Here is a 24,874-nt window from a genome sequence, read left to right as displayed (position 1 = left end):
TGACACCCCAAAACACATTCCCCAACTTCTCCTGAGTACGGCGATACCAGATGTGTGACACTTTTTTGCAGCCTAGATGCGCAAAGGTGCCCAAATTCCTTTTAGGAGGGCATTTTTAGACATTTGGATACCAGACTTCTTCTCACGCTTTGGGGCCCCTAGAATGCCAGGGCAGTATAAATACCCCACATGTGACCCCATTTTGGAAAGAAGACACCCCAAGGTATTCAATGAGGGGCATGGCGAGTTCATAGAATTTTTTTTTTTTTGGCACAAGTTAGCGGAAATTGATATTTTTAATTTTTTTCTCACAAAGTCTCCCGTTCCGCTAACTTGGGACAAAAATTTCAATCTTTCATGGACTCAATATGCCCCTCACGGAATACCTGGGGGTGTCTTCTTTCCGAAATGGGGTCACATGTGGGGTATTTATACTGCCCTGGCATTCTAGGGGCCCTAAAGCGTGAGAAGAAGTCTGGAATATAAATGTCTAAAAAATTTTACGCATTTGGATTCCGTGAGGGGTATGGTGAGTTCATGTGAGATTTTATTTTTTGACACAAGTTAGTGGAATATGAGACTTTGGAAGAAAAAAAAAAATAAATTCCGCTAACTTGGGCCAAAAAAATATCTGAATGGAGCCTTACAGAGGGGTGATCAATGACAGGGGGGTGATCAATGACAGGGGGGTTGATCAATGACAGGGGGGTTGATCAATGACAGGGGGGTGATCAGGGAGTCTATATGGGGTGATCACCACAGTCATTGATCACGCCCCTGTAAGGCTTCATTCAGACGTCCGGATGCGTTTTGCGGATCCGATCCATCTATCAGTGGATCCGTAAAAATCATGCGGACATCTGAATGGAGCTTTACAGGGGGGTAATCAATGACAGGGGGGTGATCAATGACAGGGGGGTGATCAGGGAGTCTATATGGGGTGATCAGGGGTGATCAGGGGCTAATAAGGGGTTAATAAGTGACGGGGGGGGGGTGTAGTGTAGTGTAGTGGTGCTTGGTGGGACTTTACTGAGCTACCTGTGTCCTCTGGTGGTCGATCCAAACAAATGGGACCACCAGAGGACCAGGTAGCAGGTATATTAGACGCTGTTATCAAAACAGCGTCTAATATACCTGTTAGGGGTTAAAAAAAACACATCTCCAGCCTGCCAGCGAACGATCGCCGCTGGCAGGCTGGAGATCAACTCTCTTACCTTCCGTTCCTGTGAGCGCGCGCGCCTGTGTGCGCGCGTTCACAGGAAATCTCGGCCATCGCGAGATGACGCATATATGCGTGACTCTGCGCAGGGCTGCCACCTCCGGAACGCGATCCTGCGTTAGGCGGTCCGGAGGTGGTTAAAATATACTAATTGTCATCTAGGCGCAGGGGTGGGGGGGGTCATTGTTCCTGCTCCTAGAAACTCTGTTCTCCCACCTCTGGACGCGCCCCGATGTACTTGATTGACAGGGCCAGGCAGCCTTGGTCTCCTCCTGCCGACCCTGGGCCCTAACTGCCATGTATCTCGCGCCTGCGCCGTCCCGTTCAGTGTTCGGCACAGGCGTATTAATTAAAAGACGAGTGTCCTTCACTCACTGCGCCGAATACTGAACAGGACGGCGCAGGCGCAAGATACATGGCAGACAGGGCCGGCAGGAGGAGACCAAGGCTGCCTGGCCCTGTCAATCAAGTACATCGGGGCGCGTCCAGAGGTCGGAGAACAGAGCTTCTAGGAGTCGCGCGCCCCCCCCCGCCCGCTCCTAGAGGACAATTAGCATATTATAAAAGTTTGATTTCTGGCAGAAAGGGGGCATAGATACAAGTAGGAATAGGCTAGTTAGGTTTAGCTGACATTAGCACATCGCTAATGTCAGCTAGTTTAATAGGGTTAATTCTGATGACAGAAACCCTTTAAAGGGGGCCTGTCATCTCAGCAAGTGCCATTTATCATGTAGATCAAGTTAACACAAGGCACTTACTAATGTATTGTGATTGTACATATTGTCTCCTTTGCTGGCTGGATTCATCTTTCCATCTCATTATACACTGCACGTTTCCCTGGTTACGACCACCCTGCAATCCAGAAGCAGTGGTCGTGCTTGAACACCATAGGAAAAAGTGTCAGCCTCTCTGGTGGCCGTGACCGTGGGAGCGCGCATACACTGGTGTTATATCCTGACCTATAGTGTGCAAGCATGACCACCGCTACTGGATTGCAGGGTGGTCGTAACTATGGAAACAAACAGTGTATAATGTCCAAGGAAGCAATATGGACAAACACAATACATTAGTAAGTGCCTTAATAAATGCTATTTGCTGAAGTGAGGCGTGGAGTACATGACATCCACTTGCCATTCATTGGCCTGATAGATTTTCTTTCGACTGGTAGCTCAGGGGGCGTTTCCTTCTCTCTCGGAAGGGAATTTGAAAGGAATGACTTGTACTTCTCTTTCCTGGTGGATTCACTTCTGGCTTTAGCAAAAAAAAAATCCTCTCCTGACCCCAAAAAACTCTGTCACAACTTCTATTAGTAGATATGGCTGGTGGCAGTGAAAGGATGGAACTGAGCACTAGCGACCACTTCAGTAGATGGACGGCACGTTATTATACAGATTAAAGGGGACACCATTATAATGCTCAGAACTGGAGGTAAATCACAAAAGGAACTCGTTTTTCATGCTGTATTATATTAATATAACATTTATTGGGGGCACAATCCTTTCAAGCATTGGACTATGCAGCCTACCCTATGTTTGAACAGAATTATAGAATCCTGTGATGCTGAGTTCGCGTCTTATAAACTTGCACCCAAGACTTTCGTCCGATATACAGACGCATAATACGTCCATTATATACTCATGAGGACCTGGCCTGACTGTTCTAATATCAGGGACAGGAAAGAGTCAGCAATGCAATAATAGGTAAAGTATTATATATAGCCTAATTCCATAGATCCACGAAAAACCGGGCTTTGAATTTCACAGCCAGTTATGCAATTATAGGCTCACTCCAGCATCATCATAATGTAACCATAATATTAACCATTTAAAGGGAACCTTGCAGGAGTAATATAGAAATGCTCCCGTCATATGCATTCATTTACACTTCTAATAAAGATTGTATTTTGCTTGTTGAAAAACACGTCCAAATGATTCATCTAATGAATATCCCCCTAGTTATCTCATAAAAGTATAGTGACGGAGGGCGCCATCACACCGTCCTGAGCAACACTGCAGATATTCGTGCTGAGGATTACCATTACTACGTCCTCTAAACAGTGCGTCATGACACCTGGCAGGTGAACTTGTGTGACATTGTCCCTTCCATTGTGATCTTAGGGCAATTTAAGCTAACCCCATTGCAGAAATCACTGTTAAATACTACACCTCTCACGAGATCCACATCAATGAGGTCCGGTTTGACATGCCCAGTTTTCTTTGGCTTGTTTCTTAAACCCTGTGCAAACAGACAAAACAATGTCACCAACCAGCTTTTCCGACAAAATTTGCTAACGCAAACATTTGTATTCGTCGTAACAATAAAACTGAGGTTGCTAGCCACTTTCTAATACCATGTGTGGTTTTGAGCCAAACGGAATAAAAAAAAAAAAAAGCATTAAAAAAGCCTCTAACAGAAATTGACTATTTGGCTTTTAACCCAGTGTTAACTGCAAAAAATATATATATGTTTATTACCCTGGTACCAAATGATATTAATACTATGGGATTACTGGTGCCCATAGTGTACAATAGTTTGTACAGTACCCAACAGCTGGTAGCCACATGTAAGGGCCCCCCATTACAGAGCTGATCATACGCGTACTGTGAATGGGAGACCGCCACTGCCAACCTGCTTATCTTTCTGAGAACAAAAAGATGGGGCATGTTGAGATCCAACTGCCTGATCCCTCTTTCCTAGACATCTGCCATCAGGGAAGAGTTGGGAGGCCCCGTACACATTAGATTGGCGTGTTTAGCTTAGAGTGCCCATAGAAGATGTGAGAAGTTTTTCACCCCAAAAGGCAAATTATCATTGACAGTTCCAACAGTTCTCACCCCATTCCTCTCTAGTACCGCTCTGCCGTTTCAGTATTTGTGCCAGCTTATATTCATGAACCAGGAATAAGCAGCATCTGTATGTCTGTACCTATTTCTCCCACCCCATTTAACTCTCCCTAGACTTCTATAGACAGTATATGTGTATTACTACATATGAACAGTAAAGACAATGCTGTAATTCATACATTTGTCATGTATCTACTTGTGTGAGGGTACATGTACATACAATATGCAACAGGAAATGTCAAATCCTTCTTAAATATCATGCATTGTGGAAAACACATGCCATGTACAAACATATTAGCCTTCAAAGAGAAACTCCTGATGGACATTCATGTGTAATATGCATGGTAACTACAGTTAGTAGGTCTTAGGCAACGTAATTCCGGAACTGGTGAAGATCACTTAGATCAGAGGTGTCCAGTGTGTGAGCCAGGAGCCCAAATGGGAGGCCAGTACTGTAGACCGGGCATGAATGTAACCGATTATACTGGGCTGTGATGCTCTTGACGCAATGGACCATTCAGATCAATGGTGGCCTCAACATCTGGAGTCCAGGCTGAGAAATAGGTTGGGTACCTCTAACCTAGACCTCCACGATGCTGCTAGATTAACAAGTGTTACTGTAGTCTAACATGCAATTAACCAAACACAGTGAGAACACGTAAACTCATTCCCAGGGATATTCACACACATTATCAGTACAAACTGCAGATCGTGTTAGAGCATGGTAATACAATAACCGTCATCATAGTATCTGAGTAGTACTGCAATAGTGATATGAGGTACCAAATCATTGCCGGTTAGACACCACAAAATTCACACTATGCAGGTCTGTACTACTTACCAATCTAATGAACTGTATACAACAATAAAAAATACCATCAAAGAATAAATTATCTTGGGTTAGAAGCTTCACTGTAAATGCTGTGAGCAGTGATGGTCAGTTCGCTGTGTTCGCCAGCGAACACATGCGGGCTGCCATCTTGACTCATAAGTCCGGTGATGCACAGGTAAGCCCTTACCTGTGCCTGTGGAGCCGGTCTGAAACAAATGCGGTCACCGGGAGCAGGCAGTTCCGAGAACAGCCCGATGAAGGCCCCCGGCGGCTGTTCTCGGAACTGGCTGCTCCCGGTGACCGCATTTGATTTCAGACCGGCTCGCGGCACAGGCACAGGTAAGGGCTTATCTGTGCATCGCCGGACTTGTGAGTCAAGATGGCAGCCCGTATGGGCTGACGAACACTGTGAACTGGCCATCACTGGCTGTGAACACTATACATGGTTAAACATGCCCAAGGAACCTCAGGGGGCAACTCGTACACAGCACATTTTGATGCGCCGTATGGACATTGTACAGATTGTGCTGATAAATGACATTATAAAACTACAAGTCCGACCACTAGCATACTAAATATGTCCATATTTCTAGGCCGCCATCTCAATGACTTGTCCTTCTCAGTCGGTCTGCTGAGGTAGTCGTTCTGGATGCTAAAATCCAACAATTGACAGATCAGCAGAACTGAGATGGTCTTCTGCTGATGAAGTCAATTTGAACATGCCACTTGGTGCACACCTGTCACGTGCCACGAATGATAATAAAAAATATACATGGTAGGTCAACATTTGCACATATCTGTGCCTACAGAGGTGTGGACAGAAGCAGAGTAGTCTGATTTGGCCTAAAATCTCTGGTGTAAGGCCAGCTATATTCACCATAGATATCCATAAAACCCTAAAGGTACATGTTTCATTCATAAGACAGGGCAAGTGGAAGGGACACAAACGGATTCTATCTTCCTAAGTGCCATGGAGAGATCGGCCAGTATGCTGAATTTGGGGAAGAATGGCACCAATCTGACCGGATCATTTCTTAAATGTCTGCAACAAACTCTACAAAGAGTTCACCATTTGATAGCGTGAAATTGCTTTACGGGAAAAATTAAATGATACGTTAGAAAAAATGTTTCCTACCAAAAAGATAAAATGAATTAAATGAAATCAGAGCATACAAAAAGTAGCTGTTTATCAGTCAGCTTTCATCTGAGCCTCCACTAAGGGATCATACAAGCCGTGTACAATCATAAATGAGTTACGTCACTAACTTAATAGAATATGAGTCAATGTAAAACAATGACAATAAAGTAATGGCTGAGGCATTATCCTCATTTAACCATCATGAGATGTAGAGACAAGATGATCCATGTCAGGTAGTGCAATATATAGATGACTGAGCTTTCTATCCCGAAATCTCAACATACAATACGTATGATTAAGTAACAAATACTGCTCGTGTCCTATAACCACTAAGCAAGGGTTAACATCACCAGACTCAAAATCACAATTTACTCCAATAGCATATCACATTGGGCCCTCATTTAGACGTCATAACCCCTGCTGTCCATGAAAACAGCAATTTGGTCGTGGTTGAGATTTCCCTTTAGCATGAGGTACAAAATATCTTTAAGAATTGTATTATACACGACTGGAAATCCTCTATCTTAGGCCTCATGCACATGGCCGTATTCAATTTTCGTCCGCAAAAAGAGTGTCATTTGAAAAATGGATACTTTCTACGGGAATTGTGTTTTTGCCTCACTCCCCGCAATAGTAAGGGATATTCTCGTATGTGAAAATGGACAAGAACAGTGGAATTCTCTAATCAGGAACACAGATCAGTGGGAAAAAAAGTGCTACCTTGATGGGCACATTCTTCCTTCCTATTTTGACTCCTATTAGGGCTCATGCACACAACTGTATTTTGGATGCCACCCGAGTGCTGTCCACATCCATATGTCCATTCTGATTTGAGGCAATAGGGGTGATGAGAGGCATAAAGGCTGATAATGGGGGCTGATGAGAGGTATAGGGGCTGATAATGGGGGCTGATGAGAGGTATAGGGGCTGATAATGGGGGCTGATGAGAGGTATAAAGTCTGATAATGGGGGCTGATGAGAGGTATAAAGTCTGATAATGGGGGCTGATGAGAGGTATAGGGGCTGATAAAGGGGGCTGATGAGAGGCATAGGGGCTGATAATGGGGGCTGATGAGAGGCATAGGTGCTGATAATGGGGGCTGATGAGAGGCATAGGGGCTGATAATGGGGGCTGATGAGAGGAATAAGGGCTGATAATGGGGGCTGATGAGAGGTATAGGGCCTGATAATGGGGGCTGATGAGAGGTATAGGGCCTGATAATGGGGGCTGATGAGAGGCATAAAGGGCTGATAATGGGGGCTGATGAGAGGCATAAAGGGCTGATAATGGGGGCTGATGAGAGGCATAAAGGGCTGATAATGGGGGCTGATGAGAGGCATAGGGGCTGATAATGGGGGCTGATGAGAGGCATAGGGGCTGATAATGGGGGCTGATGAGAGGTATAAGGGCTGATAATGGGGGCTGATGAGAGGCATAAAGGCTGATAATGGGGGCTGATGAGAGGTATAAGGGCTGATAATGGGGGCTGATGAGAGGCATAAGGGCTGATAATGGGGGGCATAAGGGATGATAATGGGGGCTGATGAGAGGCATAAAGGCTGATAATAGGGGCTGATGGGAGGCATAAGGCTGATATGGGGGTGATAAGAGGCATGGGGCTGATATAGGAGCTGATGAGAGGCCTAAGGGATGATAATGGGGACTGATGAGAGGCAAAAGGGCTGATAATGGGGACTGATGAGAGGCATGGGGCTCTTATCTGAGGTCTGACTGGGGGTCATTTACATTGGGGTCTGAGCGGAGGTCTGATTGGGGGTCTGATCTGAGGTCTTATTGGGGTCTTATTAACATTGGAGGTCTGATTGGTGGTCTAACCTGAGGTGTAATGAAATTTTTTTTTCTTATTGTCCTCCTCTAAAACCTAGGTGTGTCTTATGGGGCGAAAAATACGGTAGTTAAAAATCTTTTAAAAACAAATCATAAATATTTATGCACAATAATTGTGCGTGGCATGAGCATTATTTGATGTGCAGAGCCAGAAAAGAAACCCCTACTAAAACCCTGGCAACACCAGCTTCCCAAGATCTTTCTAGAGGATAAATATAGGTGGCATTTACCTTGATTTCTCTTTGTTCCACAGATTTCTCCCATATTTGCTGGTCATAAGCTCCAATCTAAAAAAAAAAAAATTGTTAAATCTCTCTTTTGGAGTTACAGTAACAGTAAAAATATGAAAATGACACAGTTTTAATGCAGATAGTATAAAGGGAGCATTAAAATAAAGGGACTTCAATGAAACATATATAGCAGATATAATGAAGGTTAATTTTACAGCAACACAAGTCACATCCATAAACCATAGCCGCTAAACACAACCCCTGCAGCGGAGAGCTGCCGCTAGATTGTCATTACCTACATAAAACCACACGCTCTACTAACAAAAGTTGGCTTGGATGCCAACAGGCATGCTTTCTAAAATGAAAACTTTATTCCGAACAGTTCCCATTTTCACAGGAGGAAAGGTATCATTACAGTACGTACCACTGTTCTAGACAGCTGCTAACACGGCTTTATGAGGAAATGGAACATTGCACAATACAAAAAAATGGCAATAACCTTTAAACAAGCCAGAGGCGACATTTCAAGTTTAATCTTACAAAAGATCTGCTTCTATTTTAGCTCCATAGACACAAGCCTTTCAACGTCACCAATTGTTTCATACAGAACATGTTCTATCTTTTATGGGGGGGCTGCGGAAAGGAAGTACGGATTGCTGTCCCATTGAAATCAATGGGTCCGCATCCAATCCGCAAAAAATGTAGATCGGATGCGGAGCGAAAAAAAAATCGTTGTGTGAATGAGGACTTAGGTTACATCCATACAACTGTTAAAAAAAATACCCAGGAAATTTTTTTAAAAAGTCAGTTTTTCATGAACATTTTTAAACCATTTCTGGCCATTTTTCTGTTTCGAATTGCGTTCGTGTTTAAAAGCCATTAAAAAACGGATGAACTCAATTGGATTTTTTTTTTAATCCTAAGGCTAATAATTTTCCTCATTAGTGGCCCCCAGTTTAATTACTGCCCCCTTAGTGCCTCTCGCCTGTATTACTAATGCCCCCATTCGTGGCTCCCAGTATTACTAATGTCCCCATTAGGGCACCCCAGTATTATTAATGTTCCCATTAATGCCCCCATTTGTGGGTCCCAGTATAAAGAATGCCCCCATTGTTCTTGTGTAAACAGCAATTAAAAACGGTCCATTGATTTCAATGGGGTCCACCTGAATGTGAAAATGGGCAAAAACAGCACATGTCCTATTTTTTGGCAGCTGCTATTTACTGGCCGTTAAAAAAAAAACGGCTTGGTTCTAAAAACGACCTTGTGATGGCCGCTACGTAAACGTCAATCACACGGCTATTTGTGTAAATGCAGCCTTATGCTGACAGCTAGATAAAGTTAGTTTCACATCTGCAGCGCTGCGACAAAATAACGCTGCATGCGGTGGTATTTTGTACTGCAGAAATCTGACCGTGAATGGGATCTGTTGGGCACGGGCACTGAACAGAACACAGGAGGGCATATGTGAACATGATGTAGGACCATATAAATACTTTTTTATTCACCTTCTGCGTTATATATCCAGCCGAGCAGCGCCCAAGGAGCAAATACTATTTGCAGTTCCAGTTTTTTCTTCCTTTTTGTTTATCTCACTTCGCTGTCGCATTTAATTTTTAAATGCGCCCTGGAACCTAGGCTGCAGCAAGGCATCCCTGGCCGCTGGTCCATTTTCCAGCAAGGCTCGTCACAACTAGACTCTGGTAAGCGCATTACTTTTTTCATCATTGTAATCGTCTCATACTTTACTACACATTTGGCGCTGCCTCTCTCTTCCCCCCTTCCTTTTACATGATGTAGGACCAGCTTTAGAAAGAAAAGATATCACAAAGAACGTATCTCTTTCAGGGAAGAAAAAAAACACAGCTGAAGTATATAGCCATAAAGTACACCGCGAACCGCATGTTTCACTTCTTCAGAAGAGATCAAATAAGCCAAATATATTTCCTGCTGCAAACTAATATCACAGTAATATAAAATGCCATTGGTAGAAATGTGGCCGCCAGATGGCCTTGCGTCCTTATGACAAGAGGTAGTGTCAAGGTGTACAGTCGTGGCCAAAAGTTTTGAGAATTACATAAATATTGGAAATTGGAAAAAGTTGCTGCTTAAGTTTTTATAATATCAATTTGCATATACTCCAGAATGTTATGAAGAGTGATCAGATGAATTGCATAGTCCTTCTTTGCCATGAAAATTAACTTAATCCCAAAAAAACCTTTCCACTGCATTTCATTGCTGTCATTAAAGGACCTGCTGAGATCATTTCAGTAATCGTCTTGTTAACTCAGGTGAGAATGTTGACGAGCACAAGGCTGGAGATCATTATGTCAGGCTGATTGGGTTAAAATGGCAGACTTGACATGTTAAAAGGAGGGTGATGCTTGAAATCATTGTTCTTCCATTGTTAACCATGGTGACCTGCAAAAAAACGCGTGCAGCCATCATTGCGTTGCATAAAAATAGCTTCACAGGCAAGGATATTGTGGCTACTAAGATTGCACCTCAATCAACAATTTATAGGATCATCAAGAACTTCAAGGAAAGAGGTTCAATTCTTGTTAAGAAGGCTTCAGGGCGTCCAAGAAAGTCCAGCAAGCGCCAGGATCGTCTCCTAAAGAGGATTCGGCTGCGGGATCGGAGAGCCACCAGTGCAGAGCTTGCTCAGGAATGGCAGCAGGCAGGTGTGAGCGCATCTGCACGCACAGTGAGGCGAAGACTTTTGGAAGATGGCCTGGTGTCAAGAAGGGCAGCAAAGAAGCCACTTCTCTCCAAAAAAAACATCAGGGACAGATTGATCTTCTGCAGAAAGTATGGTGAATGGACTGCTGAGGACTGGGGCAAAGTCATATTCTCCGATGAAGCCTCTTTCTTATTGTTTGGGGCATCTGGAAAAAGGCTTGTCCGGAGAAGAAAAGGTGAGCGCTACCATCAGTCCTGTGTCATGCCAACAGTAAAGCATCCTGAGACCATTCATGTGTGGGGTTGCTTCTCATCCAAGGGAGTGGGCTCACTCACAATTTTTCCCAAAAACACAGCCATGAATAAAGAATGGTACCAAAACACCCTCCAACAGCAACTTCTTCCAACAATCCAACAACAGTTTGGTGAAGAACAATGCATTTTCCAGCACGATGGAGCACCGTGCCATAAGGCAAAAGTGATAACTAAGTGGCTCGGGGACCAAAACGTTGACATTTTGGGTCCATGGCCTGGAAACTCCCCAGATCTTAATCCCATTGAGAACTTGTGGTCAATCCTCAAGAGGCGGGTGGACAAACAAAAACCCACTAATTCTGACAAACTCCAAGAAGTGATTATGAAAGAATGGGTTGCTATCAGTCAGGAATTGGCCCAGAAGTTGATTGAGAGCATGCCCAGTCGAATTGCAGAGGTCCTGAAAAAGAAGGGCCAACACTGCAAATACTGACTCTTTGCATAAATGTCATGTAATTGTCGATAAAAGCCTTTGAAACGTATGAAGTGCGTGTAATTATATTTCACTACATCACAGAAACAAAGATCTAAATGCAGTTTAGCAGCAAACGTTGTGAAAACTAATATTTGTGTCATTCTCAAAACTTTTGGCCACGACTGTAGACAGATGTCGGGGCTGATTTAGACTCTGTTCCTAATGTTGTCTTGACTTTTGTTTCTACAGGATCCATGAAAGATATCATACATCCATTTATTAGATTTTTTTTAGTCTTTTCCTTTTCAAAAGGATCTGTCATGTTCTCACAGATATTAGGATCTATACAAGGAGAAATCAATATTTATTTCCCTTTCATAGGCTTCAAGCCTCAATGAAACACCGAACTATCAAAAAGCAAACATGAACTAAGCTAAGAGGTCGGATGTCAATGAAGTTAGATGCCTAGTGGAAACAATCAATCATTTACGAGGCATTTGTCAGTCATTCTAATTTTGCAATCCAACACCATTAAGGTCCTGGCAGTTTAAGCACATACAATTTATTGATTGGTTTCTCCGAGTTGTACGGCAGACTGATGAGATCAGTTATATAGTATATGAGGTCTTATGATCGTCTACAAAGCATCATTTCATTTAGGCCTCATGCACACAACCGTGCCGTTTTTTGCGGTCCGCAGATGCGCAAAAAACGGAAGCCGCCCGTGTGCCTTCCGCAATTTGCGGAACGGAAGCCGGCAATATAAATCCCTATTCTTGTCAGCAAAGCGCGGACAAGAATAGGACATGTTATATTTTTTTAGCGGGGCCGCAAAACGGAGCAACAGATGCGGACAGCACACGGAGTGCTGTCCGCATCTTTTGCGGCCCCATTGAAGTGAATGGGTCCGCATCCGAGCCGCCAAAACAGCGGCTCGGATGCGGACCCAAACAACGGTCGTGTGCATGAGGCCTTACACAGTAACTCTCTGCCTTTAACATGTATAAAGAGAACAAACAGATCTGGTTAGCACACACAGGTAAGCCACCACTATAAAAAAAAATGGGGACACAAGTGATTCACACTTTCACGTTTTTTAACTGCTGGGCATCTATGAATTCCAGTACTACCCCCATCGAAGAACACTGAACCTACAAATGAATGATAAAACAAGGAATATCAGGAACATGCCAAAATCCTAGACTAATTAGTTAGTTACACAGCACAAATTGCTGCCCAATAATCTTCCCGATGTAAAGAGATCTTAACAAACAGTCCTGCAGTAACCCCACCGAGGACACGGGGTTAAAGGGGCTGGCCCATCTTACACACTGCCGACATATTGATGGGATATGCCGTCAATGTCCGATTCCTTCTGGGACCCGCTCCTATCTCTAGAAGAGAGCCCACAAAATGAAGGAAAGCGGTCCGAGCAAGTGTGGTCGTCCTCCAATCATTTCTATGGGAGTGCTGAAAAGGTCCCAGATGTGGTACCCACCCCTATCAGACATTGGTGACATAGCTTAGCAGTGGCCAGTGACAGATGACTGAGGACTGCACATCACTGAGCTGTATGGTGTCAAATAGAAAGGTGGCTAGTTCCACAAATTATTAGCCACCATATTATTTTGGCCTGGTTATTTGTGTTTGATGAGTAGAGTTTTATATATATATATATTTCTTTAAGTTTGTATTTGTATACAAAAAGAGTAACAAGCACAGAATAACCTATTTTGTGAGTGGCGTTTAACATTTGCACTCCTTATGGGCATTCAGCTGGGGTGGATGTGGGAATGAGCCCTTACCCAAGTAGGGTACAACAATCTAAAAATATAAATGTGAGCAAAGGCAGTCTTGGTCCTTCTCTCTGTCAGGGATTCTGAATGTGCCAAGTTTTCAAGTTATCCTCTATCAACAAACTGCAAGTGGGGGTTCTATTGCTTAGAACCCTACTGATCCATAGTATGGGGGTCCCATTCCCCCACCCTGATGCAGTGGCATGCACCCTGCCTCTCCATTCATTCTCTATGGGACTTTCAGAACCAGCTGAGCGTTGTACTCGCCTATATTCGGCAGTCCCATAAAAAAAACTATGAAGTAGAAGGGCACATCATCAGCCTACCACTCAATCAGGTCAGGGAAAAGGGATCCCACATCTCAGAATGGTGGGGGTTCCAGCGGTCAGACCCCACCAATCAGTTAGTTCTGATTGTTCTTCTTTCTAATGACATAAACGCCTACGCTAGGCAGAGTCATGGGTGTAGATCTTATTAAAAAGTGCCATGCAGTCATGTATTAATACATGCAAGGAATTGCTGTGCTTGTAGTAAATAGGAACATGGCATAAAGGCTGTGTTTCGGCCAGACAAAAACCGTATCTACGAACTTACCCTTAGATAAATGCCTTAAAGACAGAATAACATACAGCTAAAGCGTCTGATGGTGTGGCATCCCTTCCAAACTGCTCCATCATCTGGAATCCATATAGTCAGGAGATGTCTGTGAGCGACATAAAACTGAGCCAGACTGGCCACAAACTCAAAGAACGCATTTGTAGTGGAAAAGAGTATGGGACTTTTCATTAAAGGAACACGCTATGCCTAGTGCAGGGCGTGGAGGTCCGTTGTGTCTGCACCACCCACCCACATAACACAGTGAATACGTTTTATTCAGAGTGCTTCTTTAATTTCAAATGGAAAACAATGACTAATCTGCATCATATAATCTAATGATGAACAGTATGGGAATAATTACAATATGTTTCATAATGTACCGTCAATAAAAGTAATAGCAACATATCAGTTGGAGTAATATATAGAGGATGCCATATCTGAATGTCACCAGTGCAGGGCACATTTGTCACACTTCGGTGTGGGAGGGAAACACCACCCCGAGCATAGGAGGGAAGGGGGGAATAGGGAATCGGGTCTAAGAACCAGGGAAGGAAGATGGACACCTCCTAGTGAAAACCCTAACCAAAATCCTGACTGACTACCAGTATGAACAGACCCCAAAGGTAGGAGAGTTCATACGCGGGAATACCTAGAGTCCTAAAGGACCCTGGTACTAATGGCAGGGACGAGATTACCTGTTCCTCCAGAAGGAAGGACGAACAGGAGACTACTTCAGGCCTAACACAAACAATAGGGAAATACAACACACAGAACCCAAAGAAAACACAAAAGGGAAAGCCTTCAAAGAGGCTATGTAAGCCCCAGGAACTCAGCCGAGATCCAACCACAAACAATCCACAGGCACAGAAGCTATAACCCGCATAGCATAGTGGGGGAAGCAACTATAAATAAGGAAAGTTAAATGACCACATAAGCAACACCTGGAGGCAAGGGATGCAGCCATTACCAGAAACAACACAGACACTTATTGATCCACAAGGAAAACCTGACAGAACTAAGTGTTGCCAGTCTCACAGATCTCCTGCCACTCACTGTCACTGAAACGTCCGTATGTCTCGGTACATCGGTGACAACATTCTAGCCCGCTCACTGGCCACAGCTATAGTGAATCTCTGCACAGACAGCCATACTGACTCTCTGGACCTACCGCTTGTATAACTTTACATTTACAAGCTGAACAACTCTTGAACTATTTTAGTATTAGGCCTGAGGCCAGAATAGAAATGCACATTGCTGGTGAACGTCACTGGCTGTGGATTACGTGTGAGAGTGAATCACTATTGAAAACAGACAAACACAAGCTGCAGGAGAATATGAGAGACAGGGCATCCAGCGCTTGCGTAGGACAAACCCTTCCACACAAATAACTACAGCTAAGGCTACTTTCACAGTGGCGTTTCTGGGTCTGCTTGTGAGATCCGTTTCAGGGCTCTAACAAGCGGCCCAAAACGGATCAGTTCAGCCCCAATGCATTCTGAATGGATAAGGATCCGTTCAAAATGCATCAATTTGGCTGCGTTTGGTCTCCGTTGCGTTTTTAGACGGACACTAAAACGCAGCTTGCAGCGTTTTGGTGACTGCCTGACGATGCGGAGCTAAACGGATCCGTCCTGACTTACAATGTAAGTCAATGGGGACGGATCCGTTTTTCACTGACACAATATGGCGCAATTCAAAACGGATCCCTCCCCCATTGACTTTGAATGTAAGTCAAGTCAGTTTTGACAGACTTTTTTGAATGAATAATGCAAACGGATCCGTTATTAACGGATACAAGCGTTTGCATTATTGGTGCGGATCTGTCTGTGCAGATACAAGACTGATCTGCTCCAAACGCGAGTGTGAAAGTAGCCTAAAGCAAATGGCCCGTAGGCGTTCAGCGTGTAGGCTTCTGCGTGCTGGCTGGGATCATTTACTATAGTTTTGTCCAATCACTTCCTCTGCATTTACTTCTTTTTTTTTTTTTAAGATTAAAAAAAATTCCAGTCCAAAAGTAAAAAATACCATTCTTCTTCACAAATGTACACTGGTTACACTGACATTGGGCCAAACTGATGCTTGTAGCTTTATGCAGCATTGGACATATGTTTCTTTTAGCCTCCAAAGCTGCTTCCCACTAATTAGTCGGTGGGTTAAATGGACAGCATTGCATCGGTCAAGATGACCCACTTAGGGTATGTTTATGGCATGTCTCACTCTTCCATCAAATGCATTTGTCAGGATTATTCCCCAAAGATTTCCTCCAACTGAAGGGTCCAATGTACGCCACCATATAAACCATACATTGACATACTACACCCATAGGCCCCAATATACTGGGCACTATACTTTTTTTCTGCTATGCATAGGCTGAAAAGACACTCTTTTGGCATCTGTTGGGTGAATGGGGGCCTATGGATGCATTTGACATACCCGCAATAAATCTTTCCCGGCACTTAAGCCAATTGAAAAGGAAAAATACTGTGTCAGTATAGCCATAAAGAGGAGCTGTAACATGTCCGTTTAGCGACTACTTGCAATTCCCACGTAATAACTATTGTGGGGCATCTATCTTTATGACTATGTTGTGCCATTCCTATATTATTGCTGCTAGAAGTTTCGAAAGAATTACTAGCAGTTTGCAGTGAAGGTCCAGATGGGTGTTACTAGTTGGAAATGTACCCGTGCAGAGGCTGACACTGGCAGCACTGATTGGATAATGTCAGACTGTGCAGGGGCACCCCCAACTGGTAACAGTTGGTTTCTAGAAGTCAGAAGGTGTCCATATGATACAGTATCTAGACTTTTCAGAGGTTAAAAGGTCTCCACATAATACAGTATCTACAGGGTGTGATTTAGTGCTGCATTTTTATGTAGATCAACACCTCTGCACAACAGGACCCGCAATATGATTATACCAAAATGTTCCGTTCATAGGCTGATTACAGTGACAACAAAGTATTGTAGAAAAGTGCTTACGAGTAGCATTTTTCTGAATGGATATGAATGTTGGACTGTCAAGTATCAGTCTGATCAATGTTAAAGGGGTTCTACAGTTTGTTTTAACTGAATGTCTATCCTCTGGATAGATCATCAGCATCTGACCGGCAGGGGTCCGACACCCGGGACCCCCGCCGATCAGCTGTTTGAGAAGGCAGCGGCGCTCCAGCAATGCAGCGGCCTTCTCACTGTTTACCGCTGGCCCAGTGACGTCACGACTAGTATCACTGCCCTGGGCGCGGCTAAGCTCTGTTCACTTGAATGGAGCTTATCCCCGCCCAGGCCAGTTGATACAAGTCGTGACGTCACTGGGCCAGTGGGAAGGCCGCGACGCTGCTGGATCGCCGCTGCCTTCTCAAACAGCTGATCGGCGGGGGTCCCGGGAGTCGGACCCCCGCCGATCAGCTGTTTGAGAAGGCAGCGGCGCTCCAGCAGTGCAGCGGCCTTCTCACTGTTTACCGCAGGCCCAGTGAAGTCACGACTAGTATCACTGCCCTGGGCGCGGCTAAGCTCTGTTCACTTGAATGGAGCTTATCCCCGCCCAGGCCAGTTGATACAAGTCGTGACGTCACTGGGCCAGTGGGAAGGCCGCGACGCTGCTGGATCGCCGCTGCCTTCTCAAACAGCTGATCGGCGGGGGTCCCGGGTGTCGGACCCCCGCCGATCAGATGATCTATCCAGAGTATAGATCATCAGTTAAAACAAACTGTAGAACCTTTAAAAAAACATAACATGATCATATGACCATGGCAACCCATCATGGCATGGCACGGTGATGTGAAATCTTGGTGGAAGTGACATCGCTACTTGGGCAAAACATTAGGCTGTCCCTTTCTAGACTGTAATTATGTTTAGTAGAGTTATGTTTCCATAGATACAGAAAAGGGCTTCACAAGGATCTCAGACAATCCCCTTCATTTAGTTGTCAACCACACAATGGATTCTGGTCAGTTATATGAAGTATAATCTGGTTACCAAGACACAGAGGAATTTTACATTGCTCACACCATTGAAGTCCTGGTGCTAACACGAATTCTATACAGAAGCGGTTAGGGTACATTCACGCGACAGTAAAAAACGGTAGTGTCACCATTGCAGTCTATGGGTATATTCACCTACGGCGATTTTTAATAGCCTTTTATTAACGGCCATCAAAAAATAGGAAATATCCTATTTTGTCCATTTTCATACAATGCAAGGAGGCTGCTTTTCAGTTTGGCGGCCGCTATACAGCTGTTTATCTTCACAGTGGAGTGAATGTAGCCTTGGTCAGCCTATACCAGGACCTACACGGATAGCAGCAATGTACTGTTGGATTAAAGGTTGTATATGCTCCTTCACACTGTGTACGTAAAGAGTCAACTACATACAGTTAAGCAGTTGTCCTAAAATATACCTGCAATCTTAGTGGACAGGTGATAAGTTTATTTCATGAGACAACCCCTTTAAGATAGAAAGTCATAACTACATGAGCTCACAACATATGAGGTCTACAATGTTTTATCCACAGCTGGACAATGGCGCTAGCGCATTTCATTCTCTGAGACATATTTAGTTCAATGACCTTGTCTAATGACAACTGCAGCGTCGTTCGGCTGCTGTTACTTCATGTGTAATGTAATCAGGGGACAGGAATTAGACCGATTACCTAAAGCCAGATTCCTTTTCAGCACTTCTGCCATTGGGAAAGCACGCTCTGCTCATTCATACACTGATCTTAGGCTACTTTCACATTAGCGTTTTTGGCGGATCCGTCATGGATCTGCAAAAACGCTCCCGTTACAATAATACAGCCGCATGCATCCGTCATGAACGGATCCGGTTGTATTAGGTCTTCTATAGCCATGACGGATCTGTCATGAACACCATTGAAAGTCAATGGGGGACGGATCAGTTTTCTATGGTGTCAGAGAAAACATGAAGTGGTGCGGAGCAAGATGGATCCGTCCTGACACACAATGTAAGCCAATGGGGACGGATCCGTCTTGCTCCGCACCACATCGCGGACAGAAAACCGCTGCTTGCAGCGTTTTTCTGTCTGCGATGGGGATGCAACCAAACAGAATGGAATGCATTTTGGTGCATTCCGTTTCGTTCAGTTCTGTCTTGTCCCCATTTACAATGAATGGGGACAAAACTGAAGCGTTTTCTTCCGCTATTGAGATCCTATGACGGATCTCAATAGGGGAATTTAAAATGCTAGTGTGAAAGTAGCCTAACCTGGAATGATGTTTTCACTAATTAAAGGCGTCACAACAGGCACTAAAGCGCCTCCTTCATTGAGCACACTATAGTGGGCAGTACTGTATACCTGCTAGAAAGCAATAAGCTATATACACCCAAATTCACAAAAACATTCACATTTTCCACTACTGCTCTCTGATTTATTCATATATACTACAACAACTCGAGGTATTATCGAACACATATAGGGTCATTTATCACGCCGGTGTAAAGTAGAACTGGCTTAGTTGCCCATAGCAACCAATCAGATTTCATTTTCCAAAGGAGCTATAAAAAATGAAATGTGGAATCTGATTGGTTGCTATGGGCAACGTAAGACAGTTCTACTTTCAACCGGTTCGATAAATGACCCCAGATGACTTTGGACAAGTGAACATCTAACAAGTATACTAGAAGATCCAGGAAACGTTCTAGAAAGTTGGGCTCCATTCGCCAAACAGCCGTGATGAGCCGTGGTATTGTGGACACAGCTTGTCAGGAGGGCTGCTTACAACCACTTGATTATAAGAGCCAGATGTTCTCTGAGGGACACCATTTGTAATACATGCTATTTTACCTCAGTCTTTGTAGTTGAATTCATCAAAAATAGAGATTGTAAAAACCAGACCTTCACATGGAAATACAATACCAACATAAAGGGCACACAACACTACTTGTATCGTGGAACAACCATTAACACAGGCATATAAAACAATGACAAAAAACTAAAACTGCACACACTTACAATACATCATTACACATACAAAACGCCAGAGAGAAGTCAGGACTCTTACCTTTTTCTGGTACCAAACTATTGCATCGGTCACTTTGGAAGCCATTTATTCTACACCCTTGACATCTTAGGCTGCAATGAGAAAGAGAGACACTTACTTCCACTCTCCTGTGATGCGGTATAAATAGCTCAGATACCCGCACACCAAAGGGCGGGTGCCAATACTACTATTACACCCTCCCTCATTCCTAGTTTGCAAAGGTGTCTCCAAGCTTGTTGCGACATGCTAATAATACAGACTTAAAAAGTCCATCATCATCAATCATCATCATCATCATCATCATCATATTTTCGCTGTGACAGTCTTACTCATGTAACATGTATGTACGACATGTACAGTGGATATAAAACCTCTTACAATGGCAGACAAATGTTTTCAGGTTTATGTCCACCTTCAATGTGACCCATAATCTGTACAATTCCATTGAAAACCAAACAGAAATCATTTAGCGGGGGGAGGGGGGGGGGATAATAATGTGGTTACATAAGTGTGAACACCCTCTTATAATTGGGGAGGTGGCTGTGTTAAGAACTTGCCAATCTCAGTACCTGTGCTGCATGCCTGACCTTTTTTTGTCCGTCTAAAAAAACGATGCGGAACAGCACACCATGTGCCGTCCACATCCGAATGTCCATTCTGTGGATTTTGTTGAAGAAATTCCATAACCGAAAATCAGTTCCATTCATTTGGATTTCTGCAAGCCCCAATCAGGGAGAGCCTTATGGCTGATCACATACATTTGCCGCAGGTCTCTGCTATTTAAAATAGCAGAAACCCAGCGGCCATGGCGCCCGCTGCATGTGCAAGCAGGCGCTATGTTTAGGGACCAGACTTAAGCGGTTAATATATGCAACTGAGCAACTAGGAGCAATGGGGGCGTTGTTATTACACCTAGAGACTGCTCTCTCTGCACTCTGATTGACAGTGCCAGGCAGTGTAAATGTGATCATGCCTGCCTATCCCTATCAATCAAAATGCAGAGGACGCTGCAGTTGCCGAGAGAACTGAGCCCTTAGGTGTAACGACAACTCCCCCGTTGCTCCTAGAGGCTCACTTGCAAATAATATCCAAGAAAATCATATTTCTAAATAAAAGATAAGGAGATAAATTATATTTTGAGTGAAATTTTAAATGGGATATATGATCTATACTTCTTATATTGTTAGTAATTAAAACCAGATACTGGTTAAGGCTACTTTCACACTAGCGTTCGGAGCGGATCCGTCTGATGTTTCATCAGACGGATCCGCTCCGATAATGCAGACGTTCGCATCCGTTCAGAACGGATCCGTCTGCATTAAAACTTAGAAAATTTTCTAAGTGTGAAAGTAGCCTGAGCGGATCCGTTCAGACTTTACATTGAAAGTCAATGGGGAACGGATCCGCTTGAAGATTGAGCCACATTGTGTCATCTTCAAGCGGATCCGTCCCCATTGACTTACATTGTAAGTGTGGACGGATCCGCTCGCCTCCGCACGGCCAGGCGGACACCCGAACGCTGCAAGCAGCGTTCAGCTGTCCGCCTGGCCGTGCGGATGCGAGCGGAGCGGAGGCTGAACGCCGCCAGACTGATGCAGTCTGAGCGGATCCGCATCCATTCAGACTGCATCAGGGCTGGACGGAAGCGTTCTGCTCCGCTCGTGAGCCCCTTCAAACGGAGCTCACGAGCGGACAGCAGAACGCTAGTGTGAAAGTAGCCTAATTCTGGTTAACTAGTTAATAGTTAACTGGATAATTACAGTAGGAAAAAAAAAAAAGCACATCCGCTATACAATGAACGGCACTGTGCTTGGTAAGCTGATTGGTGGGGGTCCCGGGGGTCCCACCAAAGAAAAACTCCTTTAAAATATATTTGTGAAAAAGGAGACTGTCACACGCTTTTTGTGTTTGTATTCCCAGTAACGACTTCACAATCTAACTTTACACACTAATCTGTAATACTGCCAATTGTTATAAAACACTGTTTTTAGCAAATTTTCAATTTAACAACATAAAGGACGGGATCTTTCTCTGCTGGACCTGTTTGCATTCAAAATCTTGCGCCTGCGCCGTACCTGTCTTCAGTCGGCCCAGGCGCACTGAGAGGAGGAGGCTCGCTCGGCTGCTCCTTCCTCAATGCGCCTGGTGTAGATGCGACGTCATCGGCGCAGGCGCATTGAGGATGGAGCGGCCGAAGGAGCGTCCGCCTCTCAGTGCGCCTGCGCCGACTGAATACCGTTACGACGCAGGCGCGAGATCTTGATAGCAGACAGGACCAGCCAGAGGACGATCCCGTCCGCTGGCCCTGTCAATCAACATGCGGAGGGGGCGTCTTTAGGATAGGAGGATGCGGCTGCTACCAGCAAGTAGCCGCCCTACTTGCTGGTAGCAAGGTAATTTGCATATTTTAAAAGTACGTTTTTAACATAATCTGCTGAACCAAAATGATTAATTACAGTATGTATGCATAAATTGCAGTATAGGGATTATAAGTAACCAAAAAAAACTGTTTAGTGGGGTGACAGAAGCCCTTTAAGCACGGCCTGTTGCCGCTTCCCCACTGCAGTGCTACACTGCTTCCAGCTACTGACTGATGACTGACTGGTGCTGCAAGATGATAATTCAGGGGTGGAAGTGGAGGAGGCAGCAGAGGAGGAGAAGGGGGAGGTTGCAGCCACTAACATAGGTGGCGGCGGAAACCCTGATGGAAGTAGGGCCCGCAATCCTTGGCGTTGGTAGCACCTGTGCCATCCCAGGGTACGATTCGCTCCCAACCTCCACCCAGTGTGCCGTCAGGGAAATGTAGCGTCCCTGGCCAAAAGCACTTGTCCATGTGTCAGTCGTTAAGTTGACCTTCCCAATAACTGCGATGGTCAAGGCACGGGTGATGTTATGGGACACATGCTGGTGTAAGGCTGGGACTGCACACCATGAAAAATATTAGCGGCTCGGGACAGTGTACCGCGGGGCAGCCGCCGCCATCAAGCTGCGGAAAGCCTCAGTGTCCACAAGCCTAAATGGCAACATTTCCAATTTGGAAAGGTGTGCATTTAGTGCTATGGTCTGTGGGTGGGTGGCAGGGTATTTGCGCTTTCGTTCAAAGACCCGGGGTGAAGACATCAGTACGCTGCACTGGGACACAGAAGTGGATGTGCTAGCTGATGGTGCTTGCGAAGGTCCAGGTGCATGGCGGGAGGCATGGGGATTGGCCATAACAAAGGGGAAGAGGAGGCAGTGGTGTGACCCTCTGACACTGGTTGTGGACCCAGGCGTTCGGCCCACCTATTAGGGTGCTTTAATACCATGTGGTGGATCATGCTGGTGGTGGTGAGGTTGCTAGTATTCACGCCCCTGCTCATTTTGGTACGGCACAGGTTGCAAATGACAATTCTTTTATCGTCCGCACTTTCTTCAAAAAAGCGCCAGACTGTGGAACACTTACCCCTTGGCAAGCGAGATCGCCGCAAGCAGGGGTGTGGAAATTGTATTGCCCGATGCCCGGGACATGCAGTTCGGGGCGCTGGGCAGGTAGTTTGTTCAGTAACTTAGCCCTGCTGCGGGCAAGTAGCAGGGCTGAGATGGGTTTGTTTACCGGAGCAGTGGACGCAGTGGATCGGCGACGAGCTGGGTGTTGAGAGGCCTTCCCATGGTGATGGGGACGCTTGAAGTAGAAATATACCATCTGATTGGAGAAAACTCCGATCCGAAGGTATATTCTAATCCCGAAGTGTTCCCATGGTGATGGGGACGCACCTCTGACAGGGCGCTGCCATCCAAAGCACATAAGGGGTTAATTGCGCGGACAGCAGCTCCCTGTCAGAGGTCGGGTGCCGGGAATGTTTCTACAATGTTTTCATTGGTGGGCAGTGCGCCCTTCCCCCCCCCCCCCCGGTATTAAGATCATTGGTGGGCCAAGCGCCCTCCCCCACCCCTTTCCCTGTATTAAAATCATTGGTTGGGAGTGCGCCAACCCCCCAGTAGTAAAATCATTGGTGGGCAGTGCGCCCATCATTGGTGGCAGCGGCAGTTCCAATCGGAGTCCCAGCAGTGTAATGCTGGGGCTCCGATCGGTTACCATGGCAGCCAAGACGCTACTGAAGTCCTGTCTGCCATGGTCAGTTACTCAGCAGCATTATACTTACATGCGCTGTGGCCGCCCGGCGCTCCTTCTTGTAACTCGCAGGTCTGTGCGGCGCATTGCTATAAGCATAAGCAATGCGCAGCACAGACCTGTGAGTTACAATGCTGGGACTCCGATCGGAACTGCCGCTGCCACCAATGATGGGGGAGGGGGGGGGAGGGCACACTGCCCACCAATGATTTTAATACTGGGGAGGGGAGGGCACACTTCCTACTGCCCACCAATGCAAACATTGAAGAAAAATTCCCGGCACCCGACCTCTGACAGGGAGCTGCCGTCCGCGCAATTAACCCCTCAGGTGCCGCGGATGGCAGCACCCTGTCAGAAGTGCGTACCCATCACCATGGGAACGCCTCGGTTTTAGAATATACCATCAGAGTTTTCACCATCGTGAAAACTCAGATCTGAAAAAGCTAATAGTATTATATTCTGTTATAACCATGTTATAACGGAAAATAAAGTGAAGTTCGGGTCCGCATTGACTTTAATAGGGTTCGGGGTCAAGTTCAGGTCAAGTTCGGGTCCCGAACCCGATGAACCCGAACTCAACACTAGCGGTGACCGGCAGTGGGCGTAGAGCAGTGACGCAGCCGTGGTGACAAAGTGGGAGGGGGGGGGCATGGTGTAGGGACAGCGTGGGGAAGAAGAAATGACAGAGCTGGAGGGGTGGAGCAAGGAGCAATGAAAGGGTCGGTCACGTCTCCGGCTCGGGGGGAGGAGCAGTGACAGAGCCGTTACAGAGCCAGTGGCATTGATAGAACTCTTAACTCTGCCAGCATCCCTCAGAGGACCCCCTTTCTGCAGGTGTTGTCAAACTGGAA

The 24,874-nt window shown here is 45.3% G+C and overlaps 1 protein-coding gene across 2 annotated transcripts in view; it reads right to left on the bottom strand.

Annotated features, from left to right (window-relative positions):
- The window catches only part of PHTF2 (putative homeodomain transcription factor 2), a 120,073-nt gene that overhangs the window by 44,915 nt on the left and 50,284 nt on the right, over positions 1–24,874 (bottom strand). For both annotated transcript variants that reach the window (XM_040413055.1, XM_040413056.1), the window contains exons 2-4: positions 19,934–20,004; positions 8,112–8,168; positions 3,385–3,454 (exon numbers count right to left, since the gene is read on the bottom strand). In XM_040413055.1, the coding sequence (XP_040268989.1) occupies positions 3,385–3,454; positions 8,112–8,168; positions 19,934–19,978 (172 nt within the window). In that variant the 5' untranslated portion in view covers positions 19,979–20,004. The remainder of the gene's footprint in view (positions 1–3,384; positions 3,455–8,111; positions 8,169–19,933; positions 20,005–24,874) is intronic.

This window comes from Bufo bufo, chromosome 1, assembly GCF_905171765.1.
Source record: "Bufo bufo chromosome 1, aBufBuf1.1, whole genome shotgun sequence".
Lineage (NCBI taxonomy): Eukaryota > Metazoa > Chordata > Amphibia > Anura > Bufonidae > Bufo > Bufo bufo.
The sequence above is the reverse complement of the archived record's forward strand: the minus strand, read 5'-3'. Positions and strand labels throughout refer to the sequence as shown.